Genomic DNA, 27,986 nt, shown 5'->3' on the forward strand with positions numbered 1-27,986 from the left:
TTTAGCCAGAGGGTGACGAATCTGATGAATTCATTGACACGGATGCTTTTTGAGGCCAAATCGTTGGGTATATTTAAAGCAGAGGTTGATAGGTTCTTGATCAGTCAGGGTTGTTAAAAGTTACAGACAGAGGGAAAGAGAATGGGACTGAGAGAGATAATAAATCAGATTCGAAGAGCTCAATGGCCTCAGCCTGCTCCTATGTTTCACGGTATTGGGAGAGGATCCAGTATCAGGGACAACAATTCTAAGGGAGGGAAGGGCACTGTGATTTATGTAAAAACATAGAACACCCACAGCATAATACAGGCCCTTCCACCCACAATGCTGTGCCGAACATGTACTTACTTTAGAAATTACTTATTTACTTACTTACAAACTCCACTTCCAGAAAAGTTGGGATATTTTCCAAAATGCAATAAAAACGAGAATCTGTGATATGTTAATTCACGGGGACCTTTATTTAACTGACAAAAGTACAAAGAAAAGATTTTCAATAGTTTTACTGACCAACTTAATTGTATTTTGTAAATATACACAAATTTAGAATTTGATGGCTGCAACATACTCAACAAAAGTTGGGACAGAGTTAAAATAAGATTGAAAAGTGCACAGAATATTCAAGTAACACCGGTTTGGAAGACTCCACATTAAGCAGGCTAATTGGTAGCAGGTGAGGTATCATGACTGGGTATAAAAGTAGTGTCCATCAAAAGCTCAGTCTTTGCAAGCAAGAATGGGTCGTGGCTCACCCCTTTGTGCCAAAATTCGTGAGAGAGTTGTTAGTCAGTTCAAAAGGAACATTTCCCAACGCAAGATTGCAGAGAATTTAGGTCTTTCAACATCTACAGTACATAATATTGTGAAAAGATTCAGAGAATTCAGAGACATCTCAGTGCTTAAAGGGCAAGGTCGGAAACCACTGTTGAATGTGCGTGATCTTCGAGCCCTCAGGCGGCACTGCCTAAGAAACTGTCATGCTACTGTGACAATTATAGCCACCTGGGCTCGGGAGTACTTCGGAAAACCATTGTCACTTAACACAGTCCGTCGCTGCATCCAGAAATGCAACTTGAAACTGTATTACGCAAGGAAGAAGCCATACATCAACTCTATGCAGAAACGCCGGTGAGTTCTCTGGGCCTGAGCTCATTTCAGATGGACCGAAAGACTGTGGAACCGTGTGCTGTGGTCAGATTTCAGCCAGTTTTCGGAAAAAATGGGCGTCTAGTTCTCTGTGCCAAAGATGAAAACGACCATCCTGATTGTTATCAGCGAAAGGTGCAAAAGCCAGCATCTGTGATGGTATGGGGTGCATCAGTGCCCACAGCATGGGTGAGTTGCATGTATGTGAAGGTACCATTGACTCTGAGGGGTATATTAGGATTTTAGAGAGACATTTGTTGCCATCAAGGCGACGTCTCTTCCCGGGATGTCCATGCTTATTTCAGCAGGACAATGCCAGACTGCATTCTGCACGGGCTACAACAGTGTGGCTTTGTAGACACAGAGTGCGTGTGCTTGATTGGCCTGCTGCCAGTCCAGATCTATCTCCTATTGAAAATGTATGGCGCATCATGAAGAGGAGAATCAGACAACGGAGACCACGGACTGTTCAGCAGCTTAAGTCTTATATCAAGCAAGAATGGACAAAATTTCCAATTGCAAATCTACTACAATTAGTATCCTCAGTTCCAAAACGATTAAAAAGTGTTATTAAAAGGAAAGGTGATGTAACACAATGGTAAACATGCCTCTGTCCCAACTTTTGTTTAGTGTATTGCAGCCATCAAATTCTAAATTTGTGTATATTTACCAAATACAATTAAGTTGGTCAGTAAAACTATTGAAAATCTTTCCTTTGTACTTTTGTCAGTTAAATAAAGGTTCACGTGAATTAACATATCAAAGATTTTTGGTTTTATTGCTTTTTGGAAAATGTCCCAACTTTTCTGGAAATGGGGTTTGTACATAGCCCTCTACTTTTCTAAGGTCCATTTACCTGTCCAGGAGTCTCGTAAAAGATCCTATCATATCGGCCTCCACCACCATCATTAAGTACCTCAGCTATCCCCTCCGGTTCCATACACACTTTTTCACTGTCACACTTGATTGGTCCTATTCTCGCACGTCTTATCCTCTTGTTCTTCACATAATTTGTAGAATGCCTTTGGGGTTTTCTTTAATCCTGTCCACCAAGGCATTCTTATGGCCCCGACTGGCTCATCCAATTTCATTCTTAAATTCCTTCCTGCTAGCCTTATAATCTTCTGGATCTCTATCATCACCTAGTTTTTTTCAACCTTTCATAAGCTCTTCTTTTCCTCTTGACTAGATTTTCAACAGCCTTTGTACACCATGGCTCTTGTACTCTACCATCCTTTCCCTGTCTCATTGGAATGTACCTATGCAGAACTCCACACAAATATCCCATCAACATCTTCCACATTTCTTCTGTACATTTTCCTGAGAACATCTGTTCCCAATTTATGCTTCCAAGTTCCTGCTTGATAGCTTCATATTTCCCCTTACTCCAATTAAATGCTTTCCTAACTTGTCTGTTCCTATCCCTCTCCAATGCTATGGTAAAGAAGATAGAATTGTGATCACAATCTCCAAAATGCTCTCCCACTAAGAGATCTGACACCTGACCAGATTCATTTGAGGAAGTTAGATATGGCCCTTGTGGCTAAAGGGATCGGGGGTATGGGGAGAAAGCAGGTACAGGGTTCTGAGCTGGATGATCATCCATGATCATACAGAATGGCGGTGCAGGCTCAAAGGGCTGAATGACCTACTCCTGCACCTATTTTCTATGTTTCTATTTCCCAATACCAGATCAAGTACAGCCTCTCCTCTTGTCTGCTTATCTACATATTGTGTCAAGAAACCTTCTTGAACACACCTAACAAACTCCACCCCATCTAAACCCCTCAAACTAGGGAGATGCTAATCAATATTTGGGAAATTAAAATCTCCCACAAAAACAACCCTGATATGGTTACACCTTTCCAGAATCTGTCTCCCTATCTGCTTCTCGATGTCCCTGTTACTATTGGGTGGTCTATAAAAAAACACCCAGTAGAGCTACTGACCCCTTCCTGTTTCTAACTTCCACTCACAGAGACTCTGTAGACAATCCCTCCATGACTTCCTCCTTTTCTGTAGCCGTGACACTATGATCAACAGTGCCATGCCCCCACCTCTTTTGCCTCCCTCCCTGTCCTTTCTGAAACATCTAAAGCCAGGCACTCTAAGTAACCATTCCTGCCCCTGCACCATCCAAGTCTCTATAATAGCCACAAAATCATAGCTCCAATTACAGATTCACGCTTTAAGCTCACCCACTTTGTTCATAATACTCTTCGCATTAAAATAGACACATCTCAAACAATCCATCTGAGTGCATCCCTTCTCTGTCACCTGCCTATCCTCCCTCTCACACTGTCTCCAAGCTTTCTCTATTTGTGAGCCAACCACCCCTTCCTCCATCTCTTCTGTTCGGTCACACCTGCCCCAAAAGAGGTCCCAATGATCCAGAAATCTGAATCCCTGCCCCTTGTTCCAATCCCTCAACCACACATTTATCCTCTACCTCATTATATTCCTATTCTCACTGTCGTGTGGCACAGGCAGTAATCCCGAGATTACTACCTTTGCGGTCCTGCTTCTCAACTTCATTCCTAACTCCGTGTAGTCTGTTTTCAGGACCGCCTCCCTTTTTCTACCTACATCGTTGGTACCAATATGTACCACGATCTCTGGGTGTTCATCTCCGCACTTCAGGATACCGTGGATGCGATCCGAAACATCCCGGACCCTGGCACCTGGGAGGCAAACTACCATTCGCGTTTCTTTCCTGCATCCACAGAATCGCCTGTCTGACCCCCTAACTATAGAGTTCCCTATCACTACTGCCTTCCTCTTCCCTTCCCTACCCTTCTGAGCCACAGGGCCGGACTCTGTGCCAGAGGCAAGGCCACTGCCGCTTCCCCCAGGTCGGCTGTCCCTCCCAACAGTACTCAAACAGGAGTACTTATTGTCAAGGGGTACAGCCACAGGGGTACTCTCTAGTACCTGACTCTTCTCCTTCCCTCTCCTGACTGTGACCCACTTATCTGTCTCCCAAGTCCCTGGTGGTTTTCTGGTGAACACTGCTTATCTGTGGCTGTGTGTCTGTGATCCTACGACCCCGCGGATGTGTGTCCATGACCCTGCGACCCTGCGGCATGTGTCTGTGGCCCCCCCCAGCTGTGTGTCCATGACCCCGTGGCTGTGTCTGTGACCCCGCGACCCCACAGCGTGTGTCCACGACCCCACAGCTGTGTGTCTGAGACCCTGGGATCTCATGTTGTGTGTCTGTGACCCTGCGACCCCGCGGCTGTGTCTCTATGACCCCCCAGCTGTGTGTCTGTGACCCCGCGGCATGTGTCTGTGACCCCGCGGCTGTGTCTGTGACCCCACGGTGTGTGTCTGTGACCCCGCGGCTGTGTCTCTGTGACCCCGCGGCTGTGTCTGTGACCCCGCGGCATGTGTCTGTGAACCCCCCAGCTGTGTGTCTGTGACCCCGCGACCCTGCGGCAGTGTGTCCACGACCCCCCGGCTGTGTGTCTGTGATCCCCACAACCCCGCGGCATGTGTCTGTGATCCCCACGACCCCCCGGCTGTGTGTCTGTGATCCCCACAACCCCGCGGCGTGTGTCTGTGATCCCCACGATCCCCCGGCTGTGTGTCTGTGATCCCCGCAGCTGTGACCCTGTGACCCCCTGGCTGTGTGTCCACGATCCCCTGGCTGTGTGTCTGTGATCCCCGCAGCTGTGACCCTGCGACCCCCCGGCTGTGTGTCCACGACCCCCTGGCTGTGTGTCTGTGATCCCCACGATCCCCCGGCTGTGTGTCTGTGATCCCCACGATCCCCCGGCTGTGTGTCTGTGATCCCCACGACCCCCCGGCTGTGTGTCTGTGATCCCCGCAGCTGTGACCCTGTGACCCCCGGCTGTGTGTCTGTGATCCCCGCAGCTGTGACCCTGCGACCCCCCGGCTGTGTGTCTGTGATCCCCACGATCCCCCGGCTGTGTGTCTGTGATCCCCACGATCCCCCGGCTGTGTGTCTGTGATCCCCGCAGCTGTGACCCTGTGACCCCCGGCTGTGTGTCTGTGATCCCCGCAGCTGTGACCCTGCGACCCCCCGGCTGTGTGTCTGTGATCCCCACGATCCCCCGGCTGTGTGTCTGTGATCCCCACGATCCCCCGGCTGTGTGTCTGTGATCCCCGCAGCTGTGACCCTGCGACCCCCCGGCTGTGTGTCTGTGATCCCCACGACCCCGCGGCGTGTGTCTGTGATCCCCACGACCCCGCGGCGTGTGTCTGTGATGCTGCTGTAAGGAAGTTTTTCTTTGCGCCTAAGGACTTTGTGTAACTGGCCCAGTGTGGAGTCAGTCTAAGGTCTGAGGCTTTGGCTTGGAGGCACAAGCAAGCAGCAGGAAAGGAAAGTTCAGCATTGTACAGTCACTAACTTTAAAATAAAAAATTAGAACTAATTAAATAAAGTAAATGAAGATAATGAATTAAATAAATTCATTAAACGATTTAAACCCACCACTCTGTGTAAAAACCTATCTCTGACATCCCACCTGTGCTTTCCTCCAACTATCTCAAATCCTGCCATCTGATATCAGCCATGCCAGATGAAGTGGTAAATGTAGGGTCACTTTTAACATTTAAGTAAAACTTGGACAGGTTCATGGATAAGAGGGGTATGGAGGGATATGGTCCAGGTGCAGGTCAGTGGGACTAGGCAGAAAAATGGTTCGGCATAGCCAAGAAGGGCCAAAAGGCCTGTTTCTGTGCTGGAATGTTCTATGGTGCTATTTCCATGGTGGCAACAACAATAAACTCCATTTGGACTTTGAGGGAAATGTCTGTCTGAAATGGTACTGTGGAGACTTTGCCGTTCACCTACTTGGACACTTCCACACACTGAGCAGGCGGAGACCATCCCAGATCCGTGGCCTATCAATCCAAACGATAAGTTTATCAGAGTACTTCTAGGTAGCTATTCAGCCCATCACTGGCAAAAATTCAAGGTTCATTTTATTGTCAAAGTATGTAGATACTACACAACCCTGATATATGTCTTCTCCAGAGAGTCACAAAATACAGACAGACCGTGAGTGTTGATGAAAATAAACACATCAACTCCCCCCCAGCATGAAAATGAAACAAAACTCATACATCCCCAAATCCCCCAGCAACAAACACCAGACACATTAACAATCCCCGACCCCCTCACTCAAAGAAATGTACAGTGAGAGTAACAATCCCGACCCCCTCACCCACATAAATGTACAGTGAGAGTAACAATCCCCGACCCCCTCACCCACAGAAATGTACAGTGAGAGTAACAATCCCCAACCCCCTCACCCATAGAAATGTACAGTGAGAGTAACAATCCCCGACCCCCTCACCCACAGAAATGTACAGTGAGAGTAACAATCCCGACCCCCTCACCCACATAAATGTACAGTGAGAGTAACAATCCCCAACCCCCTCACCCATAGAAATGTACAGTGAGAGTAACAATCCCCGACCCCCTCACCCACAGAAATGTACAGTGAGAGTAACAATCCCGACCCCCTCACCCACATAAATGTACAGTGAGAGTAACAATCCCCAACCCCCTCACCCATAGAAATGTACAGTGAGAGTAACAATCCCGACCCCCTCACCCATAGAAATGTACAGTGAGAGTAACAATCCCGACCCCCTCACCCATAGAAATGTACAGTAAGAGTAACAATCCCGACCCCCTCACCCACAGAAATGTACAGTAAGAGTAACAATCCCGACCCCCTCACCCACAGAAATGTACAGTGAGAGTAACAATCCCCGACCCCCTCACCCACAGAAATGTACAGTGAGAGTAACAATCCCGACCCCCTCACCCACAGAAATGTACAGTGAGAGTAACAATCCCAACCCCCTCACCCATAGAAATGTACAGTAAGAGTAACAATCCCGACCCCCTCACCCACAGAAATGTACAGTGAGAGTAACAATCCCCGACCCCCTCACCCACAGAAATGTACAGTGAGAGTAACAATCCCGACCCCCTCACCCACATAAATGTACAGTGAGAGTAACAACCCCGACCCCCTCACCCACAGAAATGTACAGTGAGAGTAACAATCCCAACCCCCTCACCCATAGAAATGTACAGTAAGAGTAACAATCCCGACCCCCTCACCCACAGAAATGTACAGTGAGAGTAACAATCCCCGACCCCCTCACCCACAGAAATGTACAGTGAGAGTAACAATCCCGACCCCCTCACCCACATAAATGTACAGTGAGAGTAACAACCCCGACCCCCTCACCCACAGAAATGTACAGTGAGAGTAACAATCCCGACCCCCTCACCCACAGAAATGTACAGTGAGAGTAACAATCCCGACCCCCTCACCCACAGAAATGTACAGTGAGAGTAACAATCCCCAACCCCCTCACCCATAGAAATGTACACTGAGAGTAACAATCCCGACCCCCTCACCCACATAAATGTACAGTGAGAGTAACAATCCCAACCCCCTCACCCACAGAAATGTACAGTGAGAGTAACAATCCCAACCCCCTCACCCACATAAATGTACAGTGAGAGTAACAACCCCGACCCCCTCACCCACAGAAATGTACAGTGAGAGTAACAATCCCGACCCCCTCACCCACAGAAATGTACAGTGAGAGTAACAATCCCGACCCCCTCACCCACATAAATGTACAGTGAGAGTAACAATCCCCAACCCCCTCACCCATAGAAATGTACAGTGAGAGTAACAATCCCGACCCCCTCACCCATAGAAATGTACAGTGAGAGTAACAATCCCGACCCCCTCACCCATAGAAATGTACAGTAAGAGTAACAATCCCGACCCCCTCACCCACAGAAATGTACAGTAAGAGTAACAATCCCGACCCCCTCACCCACAGAAATGTACAGTGAGAGTAACAATCCCCGACCCCCTCACCCATAGAAATGTACAGTAAGAGTAACAATCCCGACCCCCTCACCCACAGAAATGTACAGTAAGAGTAACAATCCCGACCCCCTCACCCACAGAAATGTACAGTGAGAGTAACAATCCCCGACCCCCTCACCCACAGAAATGTACAGTGAGAGTAACAATCCCCGACCCCCTCACCCATAGAAATGTACAGTGAGAGTAACAATCCCGACCCCCTCACCCACAGAAATGTACAGTGAGAGTAACAATCCCGACCCCCTCACCCACAGAAATGTACAGTGAGAGTAACAATCCCGACCCCCTCACCCATAGAAATGTACAGTGAGAGTAACAATCCCCGACCCCCTCACCCACAGAAATGTACAGTGAGAGTAACAATCCCCGACCCCTCACCCACAGAAATGTACAGTGAGAGTAACAATCCCGACCCCCTCACCCACAGAAATGTACAGTGAGAGTAACAATCCCCGACCCCCTCACCCACAGAAATGTACAGTGAGAGTAACAATCCCGACCCCCTCACCCACAGAAATGTACAGTGAGAGTAACAATCCCGACCCCCTCACCCACAGAAATGTACAGTGAGAGTAACAATCCCGACCCCCTCACCCACAGAAATGTACAGTGAGAGTAACAATCCCGACCCCCTCACCCACAGAAATGTACAGTGAGAGTAACAATCCCCGAACCCCTCATCCACAGAAATGTACAGTGAGAGTAACAATCCCCGAACCCCTCATCCACAGAAATGTACACTGAGAGTAACAATCCCCGACCCCCTCACCCACAGAAATGTACAGTGAGAGTAACAATCCCCGACCCCCTCACCCACAGAAATGTACAGTGAGAGTAACAATCCCCGACCCCCTCACCCACAGAAATGTACAGTGAGAGTAACAATCCCGACCCCCTCACCCACAGAAATGTACAGTGAGAGTAGCAATCCCCGACCCCCTCACCCACAGAAATGTACAGTGAGAGTAACAATCCCCGACCCCCTCACCCACAGAAATGTACAGTGAGAGTAACAATCCCGACCCCCTCACCCACAGAAATGTACAGTGAGAGTAACAATCCCCGACCCCCTCACCCACAGAAATGTACAGTGAGAGTAACAATCCCCGACCCCCTCACCCACAGAAATGTACAGTGAGAGTAACAATCCCGACCCCCTCACCCACAGAAATGTACAGTGAGAGTAACAATCCCGACCCCCTCACCCACAGAAATGTACAGTGAGAGTAACAATCCCTGACCCCCTCATCCACAGAAATGTACACTGAGAGTAACAATCCCCGACCCCCTCACCCACAGAAATGTACAGTGTGAGTAACAATCCCCGACCCCCTCACCCATAGAAATGTACAGTGAGTAACAATCCCCGAACCCCTCATTCGCAGAGAAGCACAGTGACCAAAGCACAAAATCCCCAGACCCCCCATTTACACACAAAAAATCAACTGATCACCCACATACCAATTATCTACAAGAAAGAAAACAGTGAAAAATTGTAAGAAACCAAAGTACAGTCGAATAATCCCATGAATCTAGGAATATAGGAAACATTCTAACTCGCGTACTAATTGCCTATCCTTCAAAACCCGCGTCCAAAGATAAGGTGTTGTCATAGAACACAAGACTCCAAATCTGCCGTCTCCAGTGTCTTATACCATAACATCCCATCTTCAGTACTCGATACTTCGAGTTATGAAAGCCAATGTTGCCTGTGATGTCATTACCAATGAATTATCTACCTGTATTCCCAGAACCCTCTGTTCTATTGCACTCTTTAATGCCCTACCCTGTAAGGCCTATCGAAGTGCAAAACCTCACACTTGTCTGCATGAAATGCCATGTGCCAGTGTTCAGCTGGGCCAGATCCTACTGCAAGCTTTGGTAGTGTTCCATGCTGACCACTACACCCACAATCTTGCTGTCATCTTCAAATTAAGTCTCTCAAATGTCTTCCACAACCCCAGATCACAGAAATATCCCTTAACACTGTTTCACCCAGTTGGAATGGTACCTCAGCCCGTGTGCCTTGCTTCCCCGAGTCAAAGTTCAGTGGGAGTGATGTACCTACCTGCCCGGCAGAGCATAGGCAGAGCGAGGAAGGGGAGCCACGGATACATGGTGGTCCCAACTCAGCGATTCGCAGCCAAGCACTGTTACTCAGGACACAACGTGCTGTCAAGGCACACTGAAGCAAATTTTAACGAGTCAGCAGGAATCTCCCACCGAACTTCTCCTTTGGTGTTCTGCTCTGACAAATCCGAGTGTCACCGAAAATAACCATTGACAACCACACCACACACAGGGCACTTCTCTGAAACATCGAAGGGTTCTGCACAGAGTGGGAGAGGGAGGGTGGAGTTAAATTCAAAACCACTTCTGGGGTGTCACTTCCTGTTTCTACACTGTTTTCTAAGAGCCCCCTCCCACAGTGCGACCCCCCACAATATCATTCCTCCCTCAGTGTAGCCCTCCCTCAGTATCACCCCTCTCACAGTGACCCTCCCTCAGTATCACACCTCCCAAAGTGTGACCCTTCCTCAGTATCACCCCTCCCACAGTGTGACCCTCCCTCAGTGCTGCCCCTCTCACTTTGTGACCCTCCCTCAGTATCGAACCTCCCACAGTGTGACCCTTCCTCAGTATCACCCCTCCCACAGTGTGACCCTCCCGCAATGCTACCCCTCTAACAATGTGACCCTTCGTCAGTATCGCCCCTCACACAGTGTGACCCTCCCTCAATGCTACCCCTCTAACAATGTGACCCTTCGTCAGTATCGCCCCTCTCACAGTGACCCTCCCTCAGCTTCGCCCCTCCCACAGTGACCATCCCTCAGTATCACCCCTCTCACAGTTTGAGGCTCCCACAGCAATGCCCCTCCCGTAGTGACCATCCCTCAGTATCACCCCTCCCAAAGTCACCCAAAATAACCATTGACAACCACACCACACACAGGGACTTCTTTGAAACATCGAAGCGTTCTGCTCAGAGTGGGGGAGGGTGGTAGGAGTTAAATTCAAAACCGCTTCTGGGGTGTCACTTCCTGTTTCTACACTGTTTTTAAGAGCCCCCTCCCACAGTGCGACCCCCCACAATATCATTCCTCCCTCAGTGTGACCCTTGCTCAGTATCACCCCTCTCACAGTGACCCTCCCTCAGTATCACCTTCCCACAGTGTGACCCTCCATCTGTGCTGCCCCTCACAGTGACCCTCCCTCAGTAACACCCCTCTCACAGTGTGACCCCCCTCAGTACAACCCCTCCCACAGTGTGACCCTCCCTCAGTATCGCCCCTCTCACAGTGACCCTCCCTCAGTATCGCCCCTCACACAGTGTGACCCTCCCTCAGAATAACCCCTCTCACAGTGTGACCCTCCCACAGTGTGACCCTCCATCAGTGCTGCCCCTCTCACAGTGATTCTCCCTGTATCACCCCTCTCACAGTGTGACCCCCTCAGTACAACCCCTCCCACAATATCATTCCTCCCTGTGACCCTTGCTCAGTATCTCCCCTCTCTCAGTGACACCCTCAGTATCACCGCTCCCACAGTGTGACCCTTCCTCAGTATCACCCCTCCCACAGTGTGACCCTCCCTATCACCCCTCCCACAGTGTGACCCTCCCACAGTATCACCCCTCCCACAGTGTGAACCTCCCTCAGTGCTGCCCCTTTCACTTTGTGACCCTCCCTCAGTATCGCCCCTCCCACAGTGTGAACCTCCCTCAGTGCTGCCCCTCTCACTTTGTGACCCTCCCTCAGTATCAAACCTCCCACAGTGTGACCCTCCCTCAGTATCGAACCTCCCACAGTGTGACCCTTCCTCAGTATCACCCCTCCCACAGTGTGACCCTCAGTATCACCCCTCCCACAGTGTGACCCTCCCTCAGTATCACCCCTCCCACAGTGTGACCCTCCCTCAGTGCTGCCCCTCTCACTTTGTGACCCTCCCTCAGTATCGCCCCTCCCACAGTGTGAACCTCCCTCAGTGCTGCCCCTCTCACTTTGTGACCCTCCCTCAGTATCGAACCTCCCACAGTGTGACCCTCCCTCAGTATCGAACCTCCCACAATGTGACCCTTCCTCAGTATCACCCTTCCCACAGTGTGACCCTCCCTCAGTGCTGCCCCTCTAACAATGTGACCCTTCGTCAGTATCGCCCCTCTCACAGTGACCATCCCTCAGTATCACCCCTCTCACAGTGTGACCCTCCCTCAGTAACACCACCCACAGTGTGACCCCCTCAGTACAACCCCTCCCACAATATCATTCCTCCCTCAGTGACCCTTGCTCAGTATCTCCCCTCTCTCAGTGACACTCCCTCAGTATCACCGCTCCCACAGTGTGACTCTCCCTCAGCATCGCACCTCCCACAGTGTGACCCTTCCTCAGTATCACCCCTCCCACAGTGTGACCCTCCCTCAGTATCACCCCTCCCACAGTGTGACCCTTCCTCAGTATCACCCCTCCCACAGTGTGACCCTCCCTCAGTATCACCCCTCCCACAGTGTGACCCTCCCTCAGTATCACCCCTCCCACAGTATCGCCCCTCCCACAGTGTGAACCTCCCTCAGTGCTGCCCCTCTCACTTTGTGACCCTCCCTCAGTATCGCCCCTCCCACAGTGTGAACCTCCCTCAGTGCTGCCCCTCTCACTTTGTGACCCTCCCTCAGTATCGAACCTCCCACAGTGTGACCCTCCCTCAGTATCAAACCTCCCACAGTGTGACCCTTCCTCAGTATCACCCCTCCCACAATGTGACCCTCCCTCAGTGCTGCCCCTCTAACAATGTGACCCTTCGTCAGTATCACCCCTCCCACAGTGACCATCCCTCAGCATCACTCCTCCCAAAGTCACCCAAAATAACCATTGACAACCACACCACACACAGGGACTTCTTTGAAACATCGAAGGGTTCTGCTCAGAGTGGGGGAGGGTGGGAGGAGTTAAATCCAAAACCACTTCTGGGGTGTCACTTCCAGTTTCTACACTGTTTTTAAGAGCCCCCTCCCACAGTGCGACCCCCCACAATATCATTCCTCCCTCTCACAGTGCCCTCCCTCAGTACCCCTCTCACATTGTGACCCTCCCACAGTATCACCTTCCCACAGTGTGACCCTCCATCTGTGCTGCCCCTCACAGTGACCCTCCCTCAGTATCACCCCTCTAACAGTGACCCTCCATCAGTATCGTCCCTCTCACAGTGTGACCCTCCCTCAGTAACACCCCTCTCACAGTGTGACCCCCCTCAGTACAACCCCTCCCACAGTGCGACCCTCCCACAATATCATTCTTCCCTCAGTGTTACCCTTGCTCAGTATCTCCCCTCTCACAGTGACACTCCCTCAGTATCACCCCTCCGACAGTGACCCTCCCTCAGTATCACCCCTCTCACAGTGTGGCCCTCCCTCAGTATCGCCACTCCCACAGTGTGACCCTTCCTCAGCACCGCCTCTCTCACAGTGTGACCCTCCCTCAGTGCTGCCCCGCTCAATTTCTGACCCTCCCTTAGTATCACCCCTCCCACAGTGTGACCCTTCCTCAGTATCACCCCTCCCAAAGTGTGACCCTTCCTCAGTATCACCCCTCCCAAAGTGTGACACTCCCTCAGTGCTGCCCCCTCACAATGTGACCCTTCCTCAGTATCGACCCTCTCACAGTGACCCTCCCTCAGCATCGCCCCTCCCACAGTGTGACCCACCATCAGTATCACCCCTCCCACAGTGACCCACCCTCAGTATCACTCCTCCCACATTGCTACCCTCCCTCAATATCATTCCTCCCTCAGTATCGCCCCACTCAAAGTGACCCTTCCTCAGTATCACAACTCCCACAGTGTGACCCTCCCTCAGTATCACCCCTCTCACAGTGACCATCCCTCAGTATCACCCCTCTCACAGTTTGATCCTTCCTCAGCATTGCCCCTCCCAAAGTCACCCAAAATAACCATTGACAACCACACCACACACAGAAGACTTCTTTGAAACATCGAAGGGTTCTGCTCAGAGTGGGGGAGGGTGGGAGGAGTTAAATCCAAAACCACTTCTGGGGTGTCACTTCCTGTTTCTACACTGTTTTTAAGAGCCCCCTCCCACAGTGCGACCCCCCACAATATCATTCCTACCTCAGTGTGACCCTTGCTCAGTATAACCCCTCTCACAGTGTGACCCTCCCACAGTATCACCTTCCCACAGTGTGACCCTCCATCTGTGCTGCCCCTCACAGTGACCCTCCCTCAGTATCACCCCTCTAACAGTGACCCTCCATCAGTATCGCCCCTCTCACTTTGTGACCCTCCCTCAGTATCACCCCTCCCACAGTGTGACCCTTCCTCAGTATCACCCCTCCCACAGTGTGACCCTCCCTCAGTATCACCCCTCCCACAGTGTCACCCTCCCTCAGTATCACCCCTCCCACAGTGTGACCCTCCCTCAGTATCGCCCCTCCCACAGTGTGACCCTCCCTCAGTATCGCCCCTCCCACAGTGTGACCCGCCCTCAGTATCACCCCTCTCACTGTGACCCTCCCTCAGTATCGCCCCTCCCACAGTGTGACCCTCCCTCAGTACCACCCCTCCCACAGTGTGACCCTCCCTCAGTATCGCCCCTCCCACAGTGTGACCCTCCCTCAGTATCACCCCTCTCACAGTTTGACGCTTCCTCACCATCGCCCCTCCCAAAGACACCCAAAATAACCATTGACAACCACACCACACACAGGGACTTCTTTGAAACATCGAAGCGTTCTGCTCAGAGTGGGAGAGGGAGGGTGGAGTTAAATCCAAAACCACTTCTGGGGTGTCACTTCCTGTTTCTACACTGTTTTTAAGAGCCCCCTCCCACAGTGCGACCCCCCACAATATCATTCCTCCCTCAGTGTGACCCTTGCTCAGTATCACCCCTCTCACAGTGACCCTCCCTCAGTATCGCCCCTCCCACAGTGTGACCCTCCCACAGTATCACCCCTCCCACAGTGTGACCCTCCCTCAGTATCGCCCTTCTCACAGTGTGACCCTCCCTCAGTATCACACCTCCCAAAGTGTGACCCTTCTTCAGTATCACCCCTACCACAGTGTGACCCTCCCTCAGTGCTGCCCCTCTCACAATGTGACCCTCCCTCAGTATCACCCCTCCCACAGTGCTACCCTCCAGCAATATCATTCCTCCCTCAGTTTAACCCTCCCTCAGTATCTCCCCCTCACAGTGACCCTTCCTCAGTATCACCCCTCTCACAGTGTGACCCGCCCTCAGTATCACCCCTCTCACAGTGACCCTCCCTCAGTATCGCCCCTCCCACAGTGTGACCCTCCCTCAGTATCACCTCTCCCACAGTGACCCTCCCTCAGTATCGCCCCTCCCAGTGTGACCCTCCCACAGTGCGAACCTCCCTCAGTATCACCCCTCCCACAGTGACCCTCCCTCAGTATCGCCCCTCCCACAGTGTGACCCGCCCTCAGTATCACCCCTCTCACTGTGACCCTCCCTCAGTATCGCCCCTCCCACAGTGTGACCCTCCCTCAGTATCACCCCTCCCACAGTGACCCTCCCTCAGTATCGCCCCTCCCACAGTGTGACCCTCCCTCAGTATCACCCCTCTCACAGTTTGACGCTTCCTCACCATCGCCCCTCCCAAAGACACCCAAAATAACCATTGACAACCACACCACACACAGGGACTTCTTTGAAACATCGAAGCGTTCTGCTCAGAGTGGGAGAGGGAGGGTGGAGTTAAATCCAAAACCACTTCTGGGGTGTCACTTCCTGTTTCTACACTGTTTTTAAGAGCCCCCTCCCACAGTGCGACCCCCCACAATATCATTCCTCCCTCAGTGTGACCCTTGCTCAGTATCACCCCTCTCACAGTGACCCTCCCTCAGTATCGCCCCTCCCACAGTGTGAACCTCCCTCAGTATCACCCCTCTCACAGTGTGACCCTCCCACAGTATCACCCTTCTCACAGTGTGACCCTCCCTCAGTATCACACCTCCCAAAGTGTGACCCTTCTTCAGTATCACCCCTACCACAGTGTGACCCTCCCTCAGTGCTGCCCCTCTCACAATGTGACCCTCCCTCAGTATCACCCCTCCCACAGTGTGACTCTCCCTCAATGCTACCCCTCCCACAGTGTGACCCTCCCTCAGTATCGCCCCTCTCACAGTGTGATCCTCCCTCAGTATCGCCCCTCTCAGTGTGACCCTCCCTCTGTATTGCCCCTCCCACTGTGTGACCCTCCGTCAGTGCTGCCCCTCTCACAATGTGACCCTCCCTCAGTATCGTTCCTTCCACAGTGTTACCCTCCCTGAGTATCACCCGTCTCAGTGTGACCCTTGCTCAGCATCGCCCCTCACACAGTGTGACCCTCCCTCAGTGCTGCCCCTCTCACAGTGTGACCCTCCCTCAGTATCGCCTCTATCACAGTGTGACTCTCCCTCAGTGCTGCCCCTCTCACAGTGTGACCCTCCCTCAGTGCTGCCCCTCTCCCAGTGTGACCCTCCCTCAGTATCGCCCCTCAAAACAGAATGACCCTTCCTCTGTATCACCCCTCTCACAGTGTGACCCTCCCTCAGCATCACCCTTCCCACAGTGACCCTCCCTCAGTGCTGCCCCCTCACAGTGTGATCCTCCCTCAGTGCTGCCCCCTCACAGTGTGATCCTCCCTCAGTGCTGTCCCTCTCACAGTGTGACCCTCCCTCAGTATAACCCCTCTCAGTGTGACCCTCCCACAGTGTGACCCTCATTCAGTGCTGCCCCTCTCACAGTGTGACCCTCCCTCAATATCACCCTTCCCACAGTGTGACCCTCCCTCAGTATTGCCCCTCCCACAGTGTGAACCTCACTCAGTGCTGCCCCTCGCACAGTGTGACCCTCCCTCAGTATCGCCCCTCTCACAGTGTGATCCTCCCTCAGTATCACCCCTCTCACAGTGTGACCCTCCCTCAGTATTGCCCCTCCCAGTGTGAACCTCACTCAGTGCTGCCCCTCTGACAGTGTGACCCTCCCTCAGTGCTGCCCCTCCCACAGTGTGACCCTCCCTGAGTATCACCCGTCTCACAGTGTGACCCTCCCTCAGTATCGCCTCTATCACAGTGTGACTCTCCCTCAGCATCGCCCCTCACACAGTGTGACCCTCCCTCTGTATAGCCCCTCTCAGAGTGACCCTCCCTCAGTGCTGCCCCTCTCACAGTGTGACCATCCCTCAGTGCTGCCCCTCTCACAGTGTGACCATCCCTCAGTGCTGCCCCTCTCACAGTGTGACCCCTCCTGTATCACCCCTCCCACAGTGTGACCCTCCCTGTATCGCCCCTCTCACAGTGTGACCCTCAGTATCGCCCCCCCACAGTGTGACCCTCCCTCAGTATTGCCCCTCTCACAGTGTGACTCTCCCTCAGTATCGCCCCTCCCACAGTGTGACCCTCCCTCAGTATCGCCCCTCCCACAGTGTGACCCTCCCTCAGTATCGCCCCTCCCAGTGTGACCCTCCCTCAGTATCGCCCCTCACACAGTGTGACCCTTCCTCTGTATCACCCCTCTCACAGTGTGACCCTCCCTCAGTATCGCCCCTCCCAGTGTGACCCTCCCTCAGCATCGCCCCTCACACAGTGTGACCCTCCCTCAGTATAGCCCCTCTCACAGAGTGACCCTCCCTCAGTGCTGCCCCTCTCACAGTGTGACCATCCCTCAGTGCTGCCCCTCTCAGTGTGACCCCTCCTGTATCACCCCTCCCACAGTGTGACCCTCCCTGTATCGCCCCTCTCACAGTGTGACCCTCAGTATCGCCCCCCCACAGTGTGACCCTCCCTCAGTATCGCCCCTCTCACAGTGTGACTCTCCCTCAGTGCTGCCCCTCGCACAGTGACCCTTCCTCAGTATCACCCCTCCCACAGTGTAACCCTCCCTCAGTATCGCCCCTCCCACAGTGTGACCCTCCCTCAGTATCGCCCCTCCCAGTGTGACCCTCCCTCAGTATCGCCCCTCACACAGTGTGACCCTTCCTCTGTATCACCCCTCTCACAGTGTGACCCTCCCTCAGTATCGGCCCTCCCAGTGTGACCTTCCCTCAGTATCGCCCCTCTCACAGTGTGACCCTTCCTGTAACGCCCCTCCCACAGTGACCCTTCCTCAGTGCTGCCCTTCGCACAGACCCTCCCTCAGTATCACACCTCCCACCGTGTGACTCTCCCTCAGTATCGCCCCTCCCAGTGTGACCCTCCCTCAGTATCACCTCTGTCACAGTGTGACCCTCCCTCAGTAATGCCCGTCCCACAGTGTGACCCTCCCTCAGTATCGCCCCTCCCACAGTGACCCTTCCTCAGTATCACCCCTCTCAAAGTGTGACCCTCCCACAGTGTGACCCTCAGTATCGCCCCTCTCACAGTGTGACCCTTCCTGTATTGCCCCTCCCATAGTGTGACCCTCCCTCAGTGCTGCCCCTCGCACAGTGTGACCCTCCTTCAGTATCACACCTCCCACAGTGTGACCCTCCCTCAGTATCACCCCTCCCACAGTGTGACTGTCCCTCAGTGCTGCCCCTCTCACAGTGTGACCCTCCCTCAGTTTCACCCCCTCACAGTGTGACCCTTCCTCAGTATCGCCCCTCTCAGTGTGACCCTCCCTCAGTGTGACCCTCCTTTAGTATCACCCCTCTCACAGTGATCGTTCCTCAGTATCACAGCTCCCACAGTGTGACCCTCCCTCAGTATCACCCCTCCCACAGTGTTTCCCTTCTTCAGTATCACCCCTCCCACAGTGACTCCTCCTCAGTATTGCCCCTTTCTCAGTGTGACCCACCCTCAGTATCGCCCCCTCACAGTGTGACCCTCCGTCAGTATCACCCCTCCCAGAGTGTGACTCTCCCTCAGTGCTGCCCCTCTCACAGTGTGACCCTTCCTCAGTATCGCCCCTCTCAGTGTGACCCTCCCTCAGTGTGACCCTCCTTTAGTACCACCCCTCTCACAGTGTGACCCACCCTCAGTATCGCCCCTCCCACATTTTGACCCTCCCTCAGCATCGCCCCCTCCCACAGTGTGACCCTCCCTCAGTACCACCCCTACAATGCCTGTAATCCGGTCTCTGTGGCATTTTCTTGGGAAGTCATGCCCCACACAAGTGATGTACTTGTTTTTGAGAGGAATGGCCGCAGGGGCGCTCTGTGATAATTGCCTATTCACATCACCAGTTCTCCTGACAGTCACCCAGCTACTCACCACCTGCAACTTCGGGGTGACTACCTCCCAGTAACTCCAATCGATTATCTCCTCACTCTCCAGCTGCTGTTCCAGATCCCTAACACGGACTTCAAGGAGCTGCATCCGGATGTACTGCACGCAGATGTAGTTCCCCTGGAGACTCTCGGTCTCCCAGGACTCCAAAATCTGGCATGAGGAACACACAACTGTTATTTACTATACCAGGTACAGTAAGAGGAGAAAGAAAATCTTAACAGAGCCAATGTCTGACCCCTCTACTCTCGCCACCAGCCAGCTGCTGACAATGGCTGCTCAGCTTGTCCCTCCTGTCGTTTTATTCAGTTCACTGTGCTCTCTACCTGCAGCTGATGGGACCTCTGTAATGGCCAAATGCCTGCAAAGCTCAATAAGCGTCACCGACCATCGAGAAACCTCTTTGTAGTGCTCTGCTCCCGCCACTGATAGGGCCTCTGCAATTTAATCCTAGCCTAATCATAGGACAATTTACAATGACCAATTAGCCTACCAGGTCGGTCTTTGCATGGAGGATACCAGAGCACCCAGAGAAAATCCTTGAGTTCTCAGGGAGAAGGTACAAACTCCTTACAGGCCACTCCACTACCATGCTATCTTCTGCTGCTGTTACTATCCACTTCAAGATTTGATATGTTACTGTTGTAACATCTGGTTGTTTGAGTTACTGTTGCCTTTCCTGATGAAGGGTCTTGGCCCGAAACGTTGGCTACTCTTTTCTCACGGATGCTGCCCGACCTGCTGAGTTCTTTCAGTGTTGTGTACATACTTGCTGCCTTTCTGTCAGCTGGAACCAGTCTGGCCATTCTCCTCTGACCTCTCTCTCAAACAAGAAGTTTTTGACCACAAAACTGCTGCTTGTTGGATGTTTTGTTTTGTTTTTGTTCTTACACCATTCTCTAAACTCCAGAGACTGTTGTGTGGTCCAGGAGAGCAGCAGTTTCTGAGATACTCAAACTACCCCATCTGGCACCAACAATCATTCCATGGTCGAAGTCACTTCAATTACATTTCTTCCCCATTCTTATGTTTGGTCTGAACAACAACTGAACCCCTTGACCATCTCTGCATGCTTTTATGCAGTGAGTTGCTGCACATGATTAGCTAATTATATATTTCCATTAACCAGCAGGTGTGCCTAATAAAGTGGCCACAGAGTGTGTACAAGGCATTGTTTTGACCACACGTGAAGTACCACATACAATTCAGGTCCCCTCGCTTCAGTGAGGATATGGTTACAACAGAGCGAGTGCAGGAGGGAATTAGAGGGAATTTGCCTGAAACAGAGGGATTTAGTCAGAAGGAGAGACTGGACAGACTTGGTTACAGAAGACATTTGTCATGTCTGCACAAGGGCTCGAGTTTCAGCTACAGACAATGGGGTAGCGTAGAGGTTAGCATGGACTATTACAGTTTGAGGAGTCAGAGTTCGGTGTTCAATTCCAGTACCGTCTGAAACGGGTCTCTGCACATCCTCCCTGCGGCCGCGTGCCAGTCCAAAGATGTACCCGTTAGGAAATTAATGGTCCTGTGATTAGGCTAGGTTAAATTGGTGGCTGCTGGACAGTGCGACTGGTTGGTCAAGAAAGGTCTGTTTTGCACAGTATCTCCAAATAAATAAAGGGTCTCAACCCAAAATGTCAACTGTTTTTTCCCCTCAATAGATGCTGCCTGAGCTTCGGAGTTCCTGCTGCATTTTGTGTTTATTGCTAGTTGGAGGGTGGCTGTAAATTTCATAGTTGAGGGATGGCCTTCTGGAGATTTATAAACCTTTATATGGCATAGTTACAGCCTCTCTCCCAGAGTAGAGGGGCAGCGGCTAAAACTGCAAGGCACAGGTTTAAGGTGGGAGGGGAAGATCTGAATTAGTCCACCTCGGGACTAACACTCAATGTGCTCTCTGGGGTTTGAGGGTGAAATAAACACCAACTGAACACCGTAGAGAGTGAGTGAGTGAGATTTGTGTGCTTGTGAGAGATTTGTACATATGAGAGAGAATTGTGCACGTATGTTCGAGAGGGAAAGGCTTGTGAGTGTGCGTTTAAGATTTGTGTGCTTAGAGATTTGTGAGTTTGTGTGAGAGAGCGAGCAAGCAAGCCCATGTTAGAGAGGGATGAACAGCAAACAGGAGCAGACCATTCAGCCCTTCCACACACGCTCATTCTCCCTACACCTTTTGGTGCCTCTCCTGTGCCAATGTTCATCCATGTCCTTCTGACTTGTCTTTCACTGCCTCCCAGTGGTTGCCACCAGCCTGTCAGATCCACCATGGAGCTGTCGAGCAGAATGTACGGCTATCAAAATCACATTCTCTTTTTCCAGTTCCCACCTCTGTAAATGATGAAGACAGGTTTCTCACTCTGATTAAAAGGGAACTGTTCAATAATCATTGGAAGACAGGTCAGTACAGATCAGGGACAGACTCTTTAGCCCATCATGTCTGTGCTGGCCATACCAAATTAAACTAATCCCATCTGCTTGCATGTGGTCCGAATCTCTCCATTCCCAGGACACACCTCCATCATATCTGCTTCCAACATTACCCCAAGCAGCACGTTCCTTACATCCAGCGATCTGTGTAGAAAATAATGTTCTCCACTCACCTTAAAACTGTGCCCTCAGGCATTTAAAACTTCCACCCTGAGATAACAATTTTCATTCCCTACATTATTTATAAGGTGGAGGAGTGGAGATGCATCTCCACCAGGGGAGGTGTAAAGTGCTCCTTCCCTCCGCTCGCCTGCAGGTCACCCTTGGGCAAGCTGTAGCACCTGCTCAGCCCCCTACCCCCCATTCAAGGTCATGTGAAGCAGGTGGTGGACGGTCATACAAGCAGCTGTGCAGATCACAAATCCTAGTTATGTGACCACTGACACCAGGCAGACAATCTCTGACAGAATTGATAATGACTGAGGTCATCCGTCTTGAAAAGACACTGTCCAGAAGGAGGCAATGGCAAACCACCTCTGCAGAAAACTTTGTCAAAAACAATCATGGTCATGGAAACACCTTGATTGCCAACGTCACACATTGCAGCTCAAAACGATCAAACCTTATGTATTCCTGTCACACTTGAGAATAGGACCAGCCAAGTCTGACAGTGGAAAAGTGTTTATGGAACCAGAGGAGATAGCAGAGGTACTTAACGAGTACTTTGCTTCAGTATTCACGATGGAAAAGGATCTTGGTGATTGTGGTGATGACCTGCAGTGGACTGAAAAGCTTGAGCATGTAGATATTAAGAAAGAGGATGTGCTGGAGCTTTTGGAAAGCATCAAGTTGGATAAGTCGCCGGGCCTGGATGGGATGTACCCTAGGCTACTGTGGGATGTGAAGGATGAGATTGATAAGCCTCTGGCGATGATCTTTGCATCATCAATGGGGACGGGAGAGGTTCTGGAAGATTGGAGGGTTGCAGATGTTGTTCCTTTATTCAAGAAAGGGAGTAGAGATAGCCCAGGAAATTATAGAGCAGTGAGTCATACTTCAGTGGTTGGTAAGTTGATGGAAAAGATCCTGAGAGGCAGGATTTATGATTAGGAGAGGCATAACATGATTAGGAATAGTCAGCATGGCTTTGTCAAAGGCATGTCATACCTTACGAGCCTGATTGAATTTTTTGAGGATGTGACTAAACACATTGATGAAGGTAGAGCCAGAGATGGAGTGTATATGGATTTCAGCAAGGCATTTGATGAGGTACCCCATGCCAGGCTTATTGAGAAAGTAAGGAGGCATGGGATCCAAGGGAACATTGCTTTGTGGATCCAGAACTGGCTTGTCCACAGAAGGCAGAGTGGTTGTAGACGGGTCATATTCTACATGGAGGTCAGTGACCAGTGGTGTGCCTCAGGGATCTGTTCTGGAACTCCTACTGTTCATTTTTATAAATGACCTGGATGAAGAAGTGGAGGGCTGGGTTAGTAAATTTGCTGATGACACAAAGGTTGGATATGTTGTGTATAGTGTGGAGGGCTGTCAGAGGTTACAGCAGGACATTGATAGGATGCAAAACTGGGCTGAGAAGTGGCAGATGGAGTTCAACCCAGATAAGTGTGAGTTGGTTCATTTTGGTAGGTAAAATATGACAGAATATAGTATTAATGGTAAGATTCTTGGCAGTGTGGAGGATCAGAGGGATGTTGGGGTCTGAGTCCATAGGACACTCAAAGCAGCTGCGTAGGTTGACTCTGTGGTTAAGAAGGCATACGGTGTATTGGCTTTCATCAATCGTGGAATTGAATTTAGGAGGTAACGTTGCAGCTATATAGGACCCTGGTCAGACCCCACTTGGAGTACTGTGATCAGTTCTGGTCGCCTCACTATAGGAAGGATGTGGAAACCATAGGAGATTTACAAGGATGTTGCCTGGTTTGGGGAGCATGCTTTATGAGAATAGGTTGAGCAAACTTGGCCTTTTCTCCTTAGAGCGAAGGAGGATGAGAGGTGACCTGATAGAGGTGTACAAGATGAGAGGCACTGATCGTGTGGATAGTCAGAAGCTTTTTCCCAGGGTTGAAATGACTAGCACGAGAGGGCACAGTTTTAAGGAGCTTGGAAGTAAGTACAGAGGAGATATCAAGGGTAAGTTTTTTTACACAGAGTGGTGAGTGCATGGAATGGTCTGCCGGCAATGGTGGTGGAGGCGGATACGATAGGGTCTTTTTAGAGACTCCTGGACAGGTACATGGAGCTCAGAAAAATAGAGGGCTAAGGGTAACCCTCAGTAATTTCTCAGGTAGGGACATGTTCGGCACAACTTTGTGGGCCAAAGGGCCTGTATTGTGCTGTAGGCTTTCTATGTGCATCATATCGTTTATCAGATCTGCTCTCAGCCTCCAATATATTATATATGTGACCCTCCGGCTCACCCAGCTCCTGTTGGTCTAGGGGAAAGCAGCCTCTGGCCCCACCAAACTGAGAAATCACGTTTGTGTGGATGCTGTGTAATGTACCCCCAGTTGCAAACCCACAACACAAAATATCAGACAGTACACCCTATGCAATTACATGATTGAACTTTATAAATCTTAATCTGAACATAGTGTACATTGGAGCTCACCCAGTCACCATTCTTCCACCATCGGACTCCTCCGAGCGTTGCTGACCTTCGGACCCTCAGATCCCAGTCCACTCCGTCTGGTGGTCTAGCAGCTCTCTCCACACGTGTCTTCCGTCTTCATCTCTCTTTGACAAAAGACCGCGATGAGTCTCCTTCCAGATCCACAAGACAGAGCAACAATCTCTGATTGGCTACATGCATCCCACAGCCCTGTTATCTCCAGCCATGACCCAAACATTGCTGCTACAGAGAAACCGTTACCTCAGCAGTGAAACATCACAGAGAAGCCATTACATTAGCAGTAAATCCTTACAGTGCGTTACATAGAGGTTAGAATGTCACTGAAGGCCAAAGAGGCTCTACTGTGCTCCCTGTTCTAGCACCCACTCTAACCTTTCCCAACCTTACACTGCAATGCCACCTAGTGGACTTATTGAATACTAATCCCACTGACCATTGAACAGTAGAAATGCCAACCTTACCCTGAGTGGATACTCCACTCCCAATGGAATTTTTTTTACTGCGACTCTCCAAGAGGGCCAGAACCTTCTCATGGCGAGACAAGACCATAAAATTTAGGAGCAGAACTAAGCCATTTGGCCCATTGAGTCGGCTCTACCATTTCATCGTGGCTGATCCAATTTTCTCTCAGCCCCAAACTCACCCCTTCTCTCTGTATCTCTTCAAGCCCTAACCAGTCAGAATCTATTAAGCTCTGCCTTAAATATACATGGTCTCCACAGCTGCCTGTGGCAACGAATTCCACAGATTCATTACTCTCTGGCTAACGAAATTTCTCATCTCCATTCTAAAGATCCCTCTATTCAGATGCTGTGTCCTCTGGTCTTACACTCTCCCACCGTAGGAAACATCCTCGCCATATCTACTCAATTGAGGCCTATTAACATGTGATAGGTATCAATGAGATCCCCCCTCATTCCTCTGAATTCCCGTGAGTACTAGGCCAGAGCCATTGAATGCTCCTCAAATGAAAAACCTTTCAATCCCAGAAACATTTTTGTGAACCTCTGAACCTTTTCCAATCTTTTCTTAAAGGGCCCAAACTGCTCACAATACTCTGTGAGGCCTCACCAGTGCTTTATAAAGCCTCAACATTACATCCTTGCGTTTATATTCTAGTCCTCTTGAAATGAATGCTAACATTGCATTTGTCTTCCTCACCGCAGAATCAACCTGCAAATTAACCTGCAGGAAATCCTGCACAAGGACTCCCAAGTCCCTTTGCACCTCAGTTTTTAAAATTTTTTCATTTAGCTTAGAAAACAGTCTACCTTTTATTTCTTCTATCAAAGTGCGTAGAAACATAGAAAACCAACAGCACAATACACACCTTTCGACCTGTGCTGAGCATGTTCTTACCTGAGAAATTACCTAGGGTTACCCATAATCCTCTATTTTTCTGAGCTCCATATACCTGCCCAGGAGTCTCTTAAAAGACCCTTTTGTATCTACCTCCACCACTGTCACTGGCAGCCCATTCCACGCGCTCACCATTCTCTGTGTATAAAATTTACCCCTGACATCTCCTCTGTACCTACTTCCAAGCACCTTAAAACTATGCTCTCTGTGTTAGCCATTTCACCCTGGGAAAAAGCCTCTGACTATCCACATGATCAATGCCTCTCATCATCTTATACACCTCTATCAGGTCGCCTCTCATCCTCCATCACTCCAAGGAAAAAACACCGAGTTCACTCAACCTATTCTCATAAGGCATGCTCCCCAATCCAGGCAAAGCCCTTGTAAATCTCCTCTGCACCCTGGCTATGGCTTCCACATCCTTCCTGTAATGAGGCAACCAGAACTGAGCACAGGACTCCAAGTGGGGTCTGACCAGGGTCCTATATAGCTGCAACATTACCTCTTGGGTCCTAAATTCAATCCCACGATTGATGAAGGCCAATGCACCGTATGCCTTCTTAACCACAGAGTCAATCAGCGTAGCAGCTTTGAGTGTCCTATGGACTCAGACCCCAAGATCCCTCTGATCCTCCACACTGCCACGAGTCTTACCATTAATACTGTATTCTGTCATCATATTTGACCTACCAAAGTGGACCACCTCTCACTTATATGGGTGAACTCCATAAACTATGACTATACACTTCCTAATTATGTATTTCATCAGCCACTTCTTTGCCCATTCTCCAAATTAAGTCCTTCTGTAGCCCCTCTGCTTCCTCAAAACTACCTGCCCTTCACCTTTCATTGAGTTGTCCACAAAATTAGCCACCAAGCCATCAATTGCTTCATCCAAATCGTTGACATATAACATAAAAAGTGGTCCCAACACAGACCCCTTAGGAACATCACTAGTCACTGGCAACTAACCAGAAAAAGCTCCCTTTATTCCCACTCTTTGCCTCCTGTTATCAGCCACTGCTTTATCCACGCTAGAATCGTTCCTGCCGTACCATGGGCTCGTAGCTTGGTACAGAGCATCATATATGGCATCTCATTAATGACCTTTTGAAATACTGACCGATTCTCCTTTGTCTATCCTGCTTGTTATTTCTTCATAGAATTCCAACAGATTTGTCAAGCCAGATTTTCCCTGAGGAAACCATGCAACCTATTTTATCATTTGTCTGCAAGTGCTCTGAGACCTCATCCTTAATAATCAACACAAATATCCTCCCAAACACTGAGGTCAGACTAATTGGCCTGCAATTTCCCTTCTTCTGCCTCTCACCCTTCTTGAGGATAGAGTGACACTTGCAATGCTCTAGTCCTCTACAACCATGCCAGAATCCATTAATTCCACATTTCAGCCACCTACTTCAGCAGCCTAAGCTGTCAACCATCGGGTCCAGATGACGTAAGGGGCATGTGTACCTCAATAACCTGTGAGGAATGCTGAGGGTCGGTACCTCTGTTGTTCATTACTGTGAGGTAACAGTGAGTCGGAGAGTTGTGACGAGGGGTACAGTCAGGATATTTCAGAGACTATTAAATAGGAACATTGATGATAGAAGAATGAAGGGTTATGTGGAAGGGAAGGGTTAAATTGATCTTAGGCTAGGTTGAATGTTTGTCACAACATTGTGGGCTGAAGGGCTTGCACTATCATGTTCAGATATAAGTAATGACTAGGAGTTGAGGATGCCATCGTCTACCTGCTGAACCATGTCTACGCCCACCTGGACAAGCCGGCGAGCACTGTGAGGGTCATGTTTTTTGACTTCTCCAGTGCATTCAACACCATCCGCCCTGCTCTGTGGGGTGAGAAGCTGACAGTGATGCAGGTGGATGCTTCCCTGGTGTCATGGATTATTGATTACCTGACTGGCAGACCACAGTACGTGCGCTTGCAACACTGTGTGTCAGACTGAGTGGTCAGCAGCACTGGGGCTCCACAGGGGACTGTCCTGTCTCCCTTGTTCTTCACCATCTACACCTCGGACTTCAACTACTGCACAGAGTCTTGCCATCTTCAGAAGTTTTCTGATGACTCTGCCATAGTTGGATGCATCAGCAAGGGAGATGAGGCTGAGTACAGGGTGACAGTGGGAAACTTTGTCACATGGTGCGAGCAGAATCATCTGCAGCTTAATGTGAAAAAGACTAAGGAGCTGGTGGTGGACCTGAGGAGGGCTAAGGCATCGGTGACCCCTGTTTCCATCCAAGGGGTCAGTGTGGACATGGTGGAGGAT

The 27,986-nt window shown here is 50.5% G+C and overlaps 1 protein-coding gene across 2 annotated transcripts in view; it reads right to left on the reverse strand.

Moving 5' to 3' along the window:
* The window catches only part of LOC132405695 (macrophage colony-stimulating factor 1 receptor-like), a 156,335-nt gene extending 136,957 nt beyond the window's left edge, over nucleotides 1-19,378 (reverse strand). The window contains exons 1-2 of one of the 2 annotated variants that reach the window (XM_059990714.1): nucleotides 19,236-19,378; nucleotides 10,105-10,365 (exon numbers count right to left, since the gene is read on the reverse strand). In XM_059990714.1, the coding sequence (XP_059846697.1) occupies nucleotides 10,105-10,153 (49 nt within the window). In that variant the 5' untranslated portion in view covers nucleotides 10,154-10,365; nucleotides 19,236-19,378. Of the gene's footprint in view, nucleotides 1-10,104; nucleotides 10,366-19,235 lie in introns of those variants that run through there. The other variant, XM_059990713.1, reaches the window with a different exon arrangement.
* Between the last annotated feature and the right edge of the window lie 8,608 nt (nucleotides 19,379-27,986).

The sequence above is a fragment of the Hypanus sabinus genome, chromosome 15, assembly GCF_030144855.1.
Source record: "Hypanus sabinus isolate sHypSab1 chromosome 15, sHypSab1.hap1, whole genome shotgun sequence".
Classification (NCBI taxonomy): domain Eukaryota; kingdom Metazoa; phylum Chordata; class Chondrichthyes; order Myliobatiformes; family Dasyatidae; genus Hypanus; species Hypanus sabinus.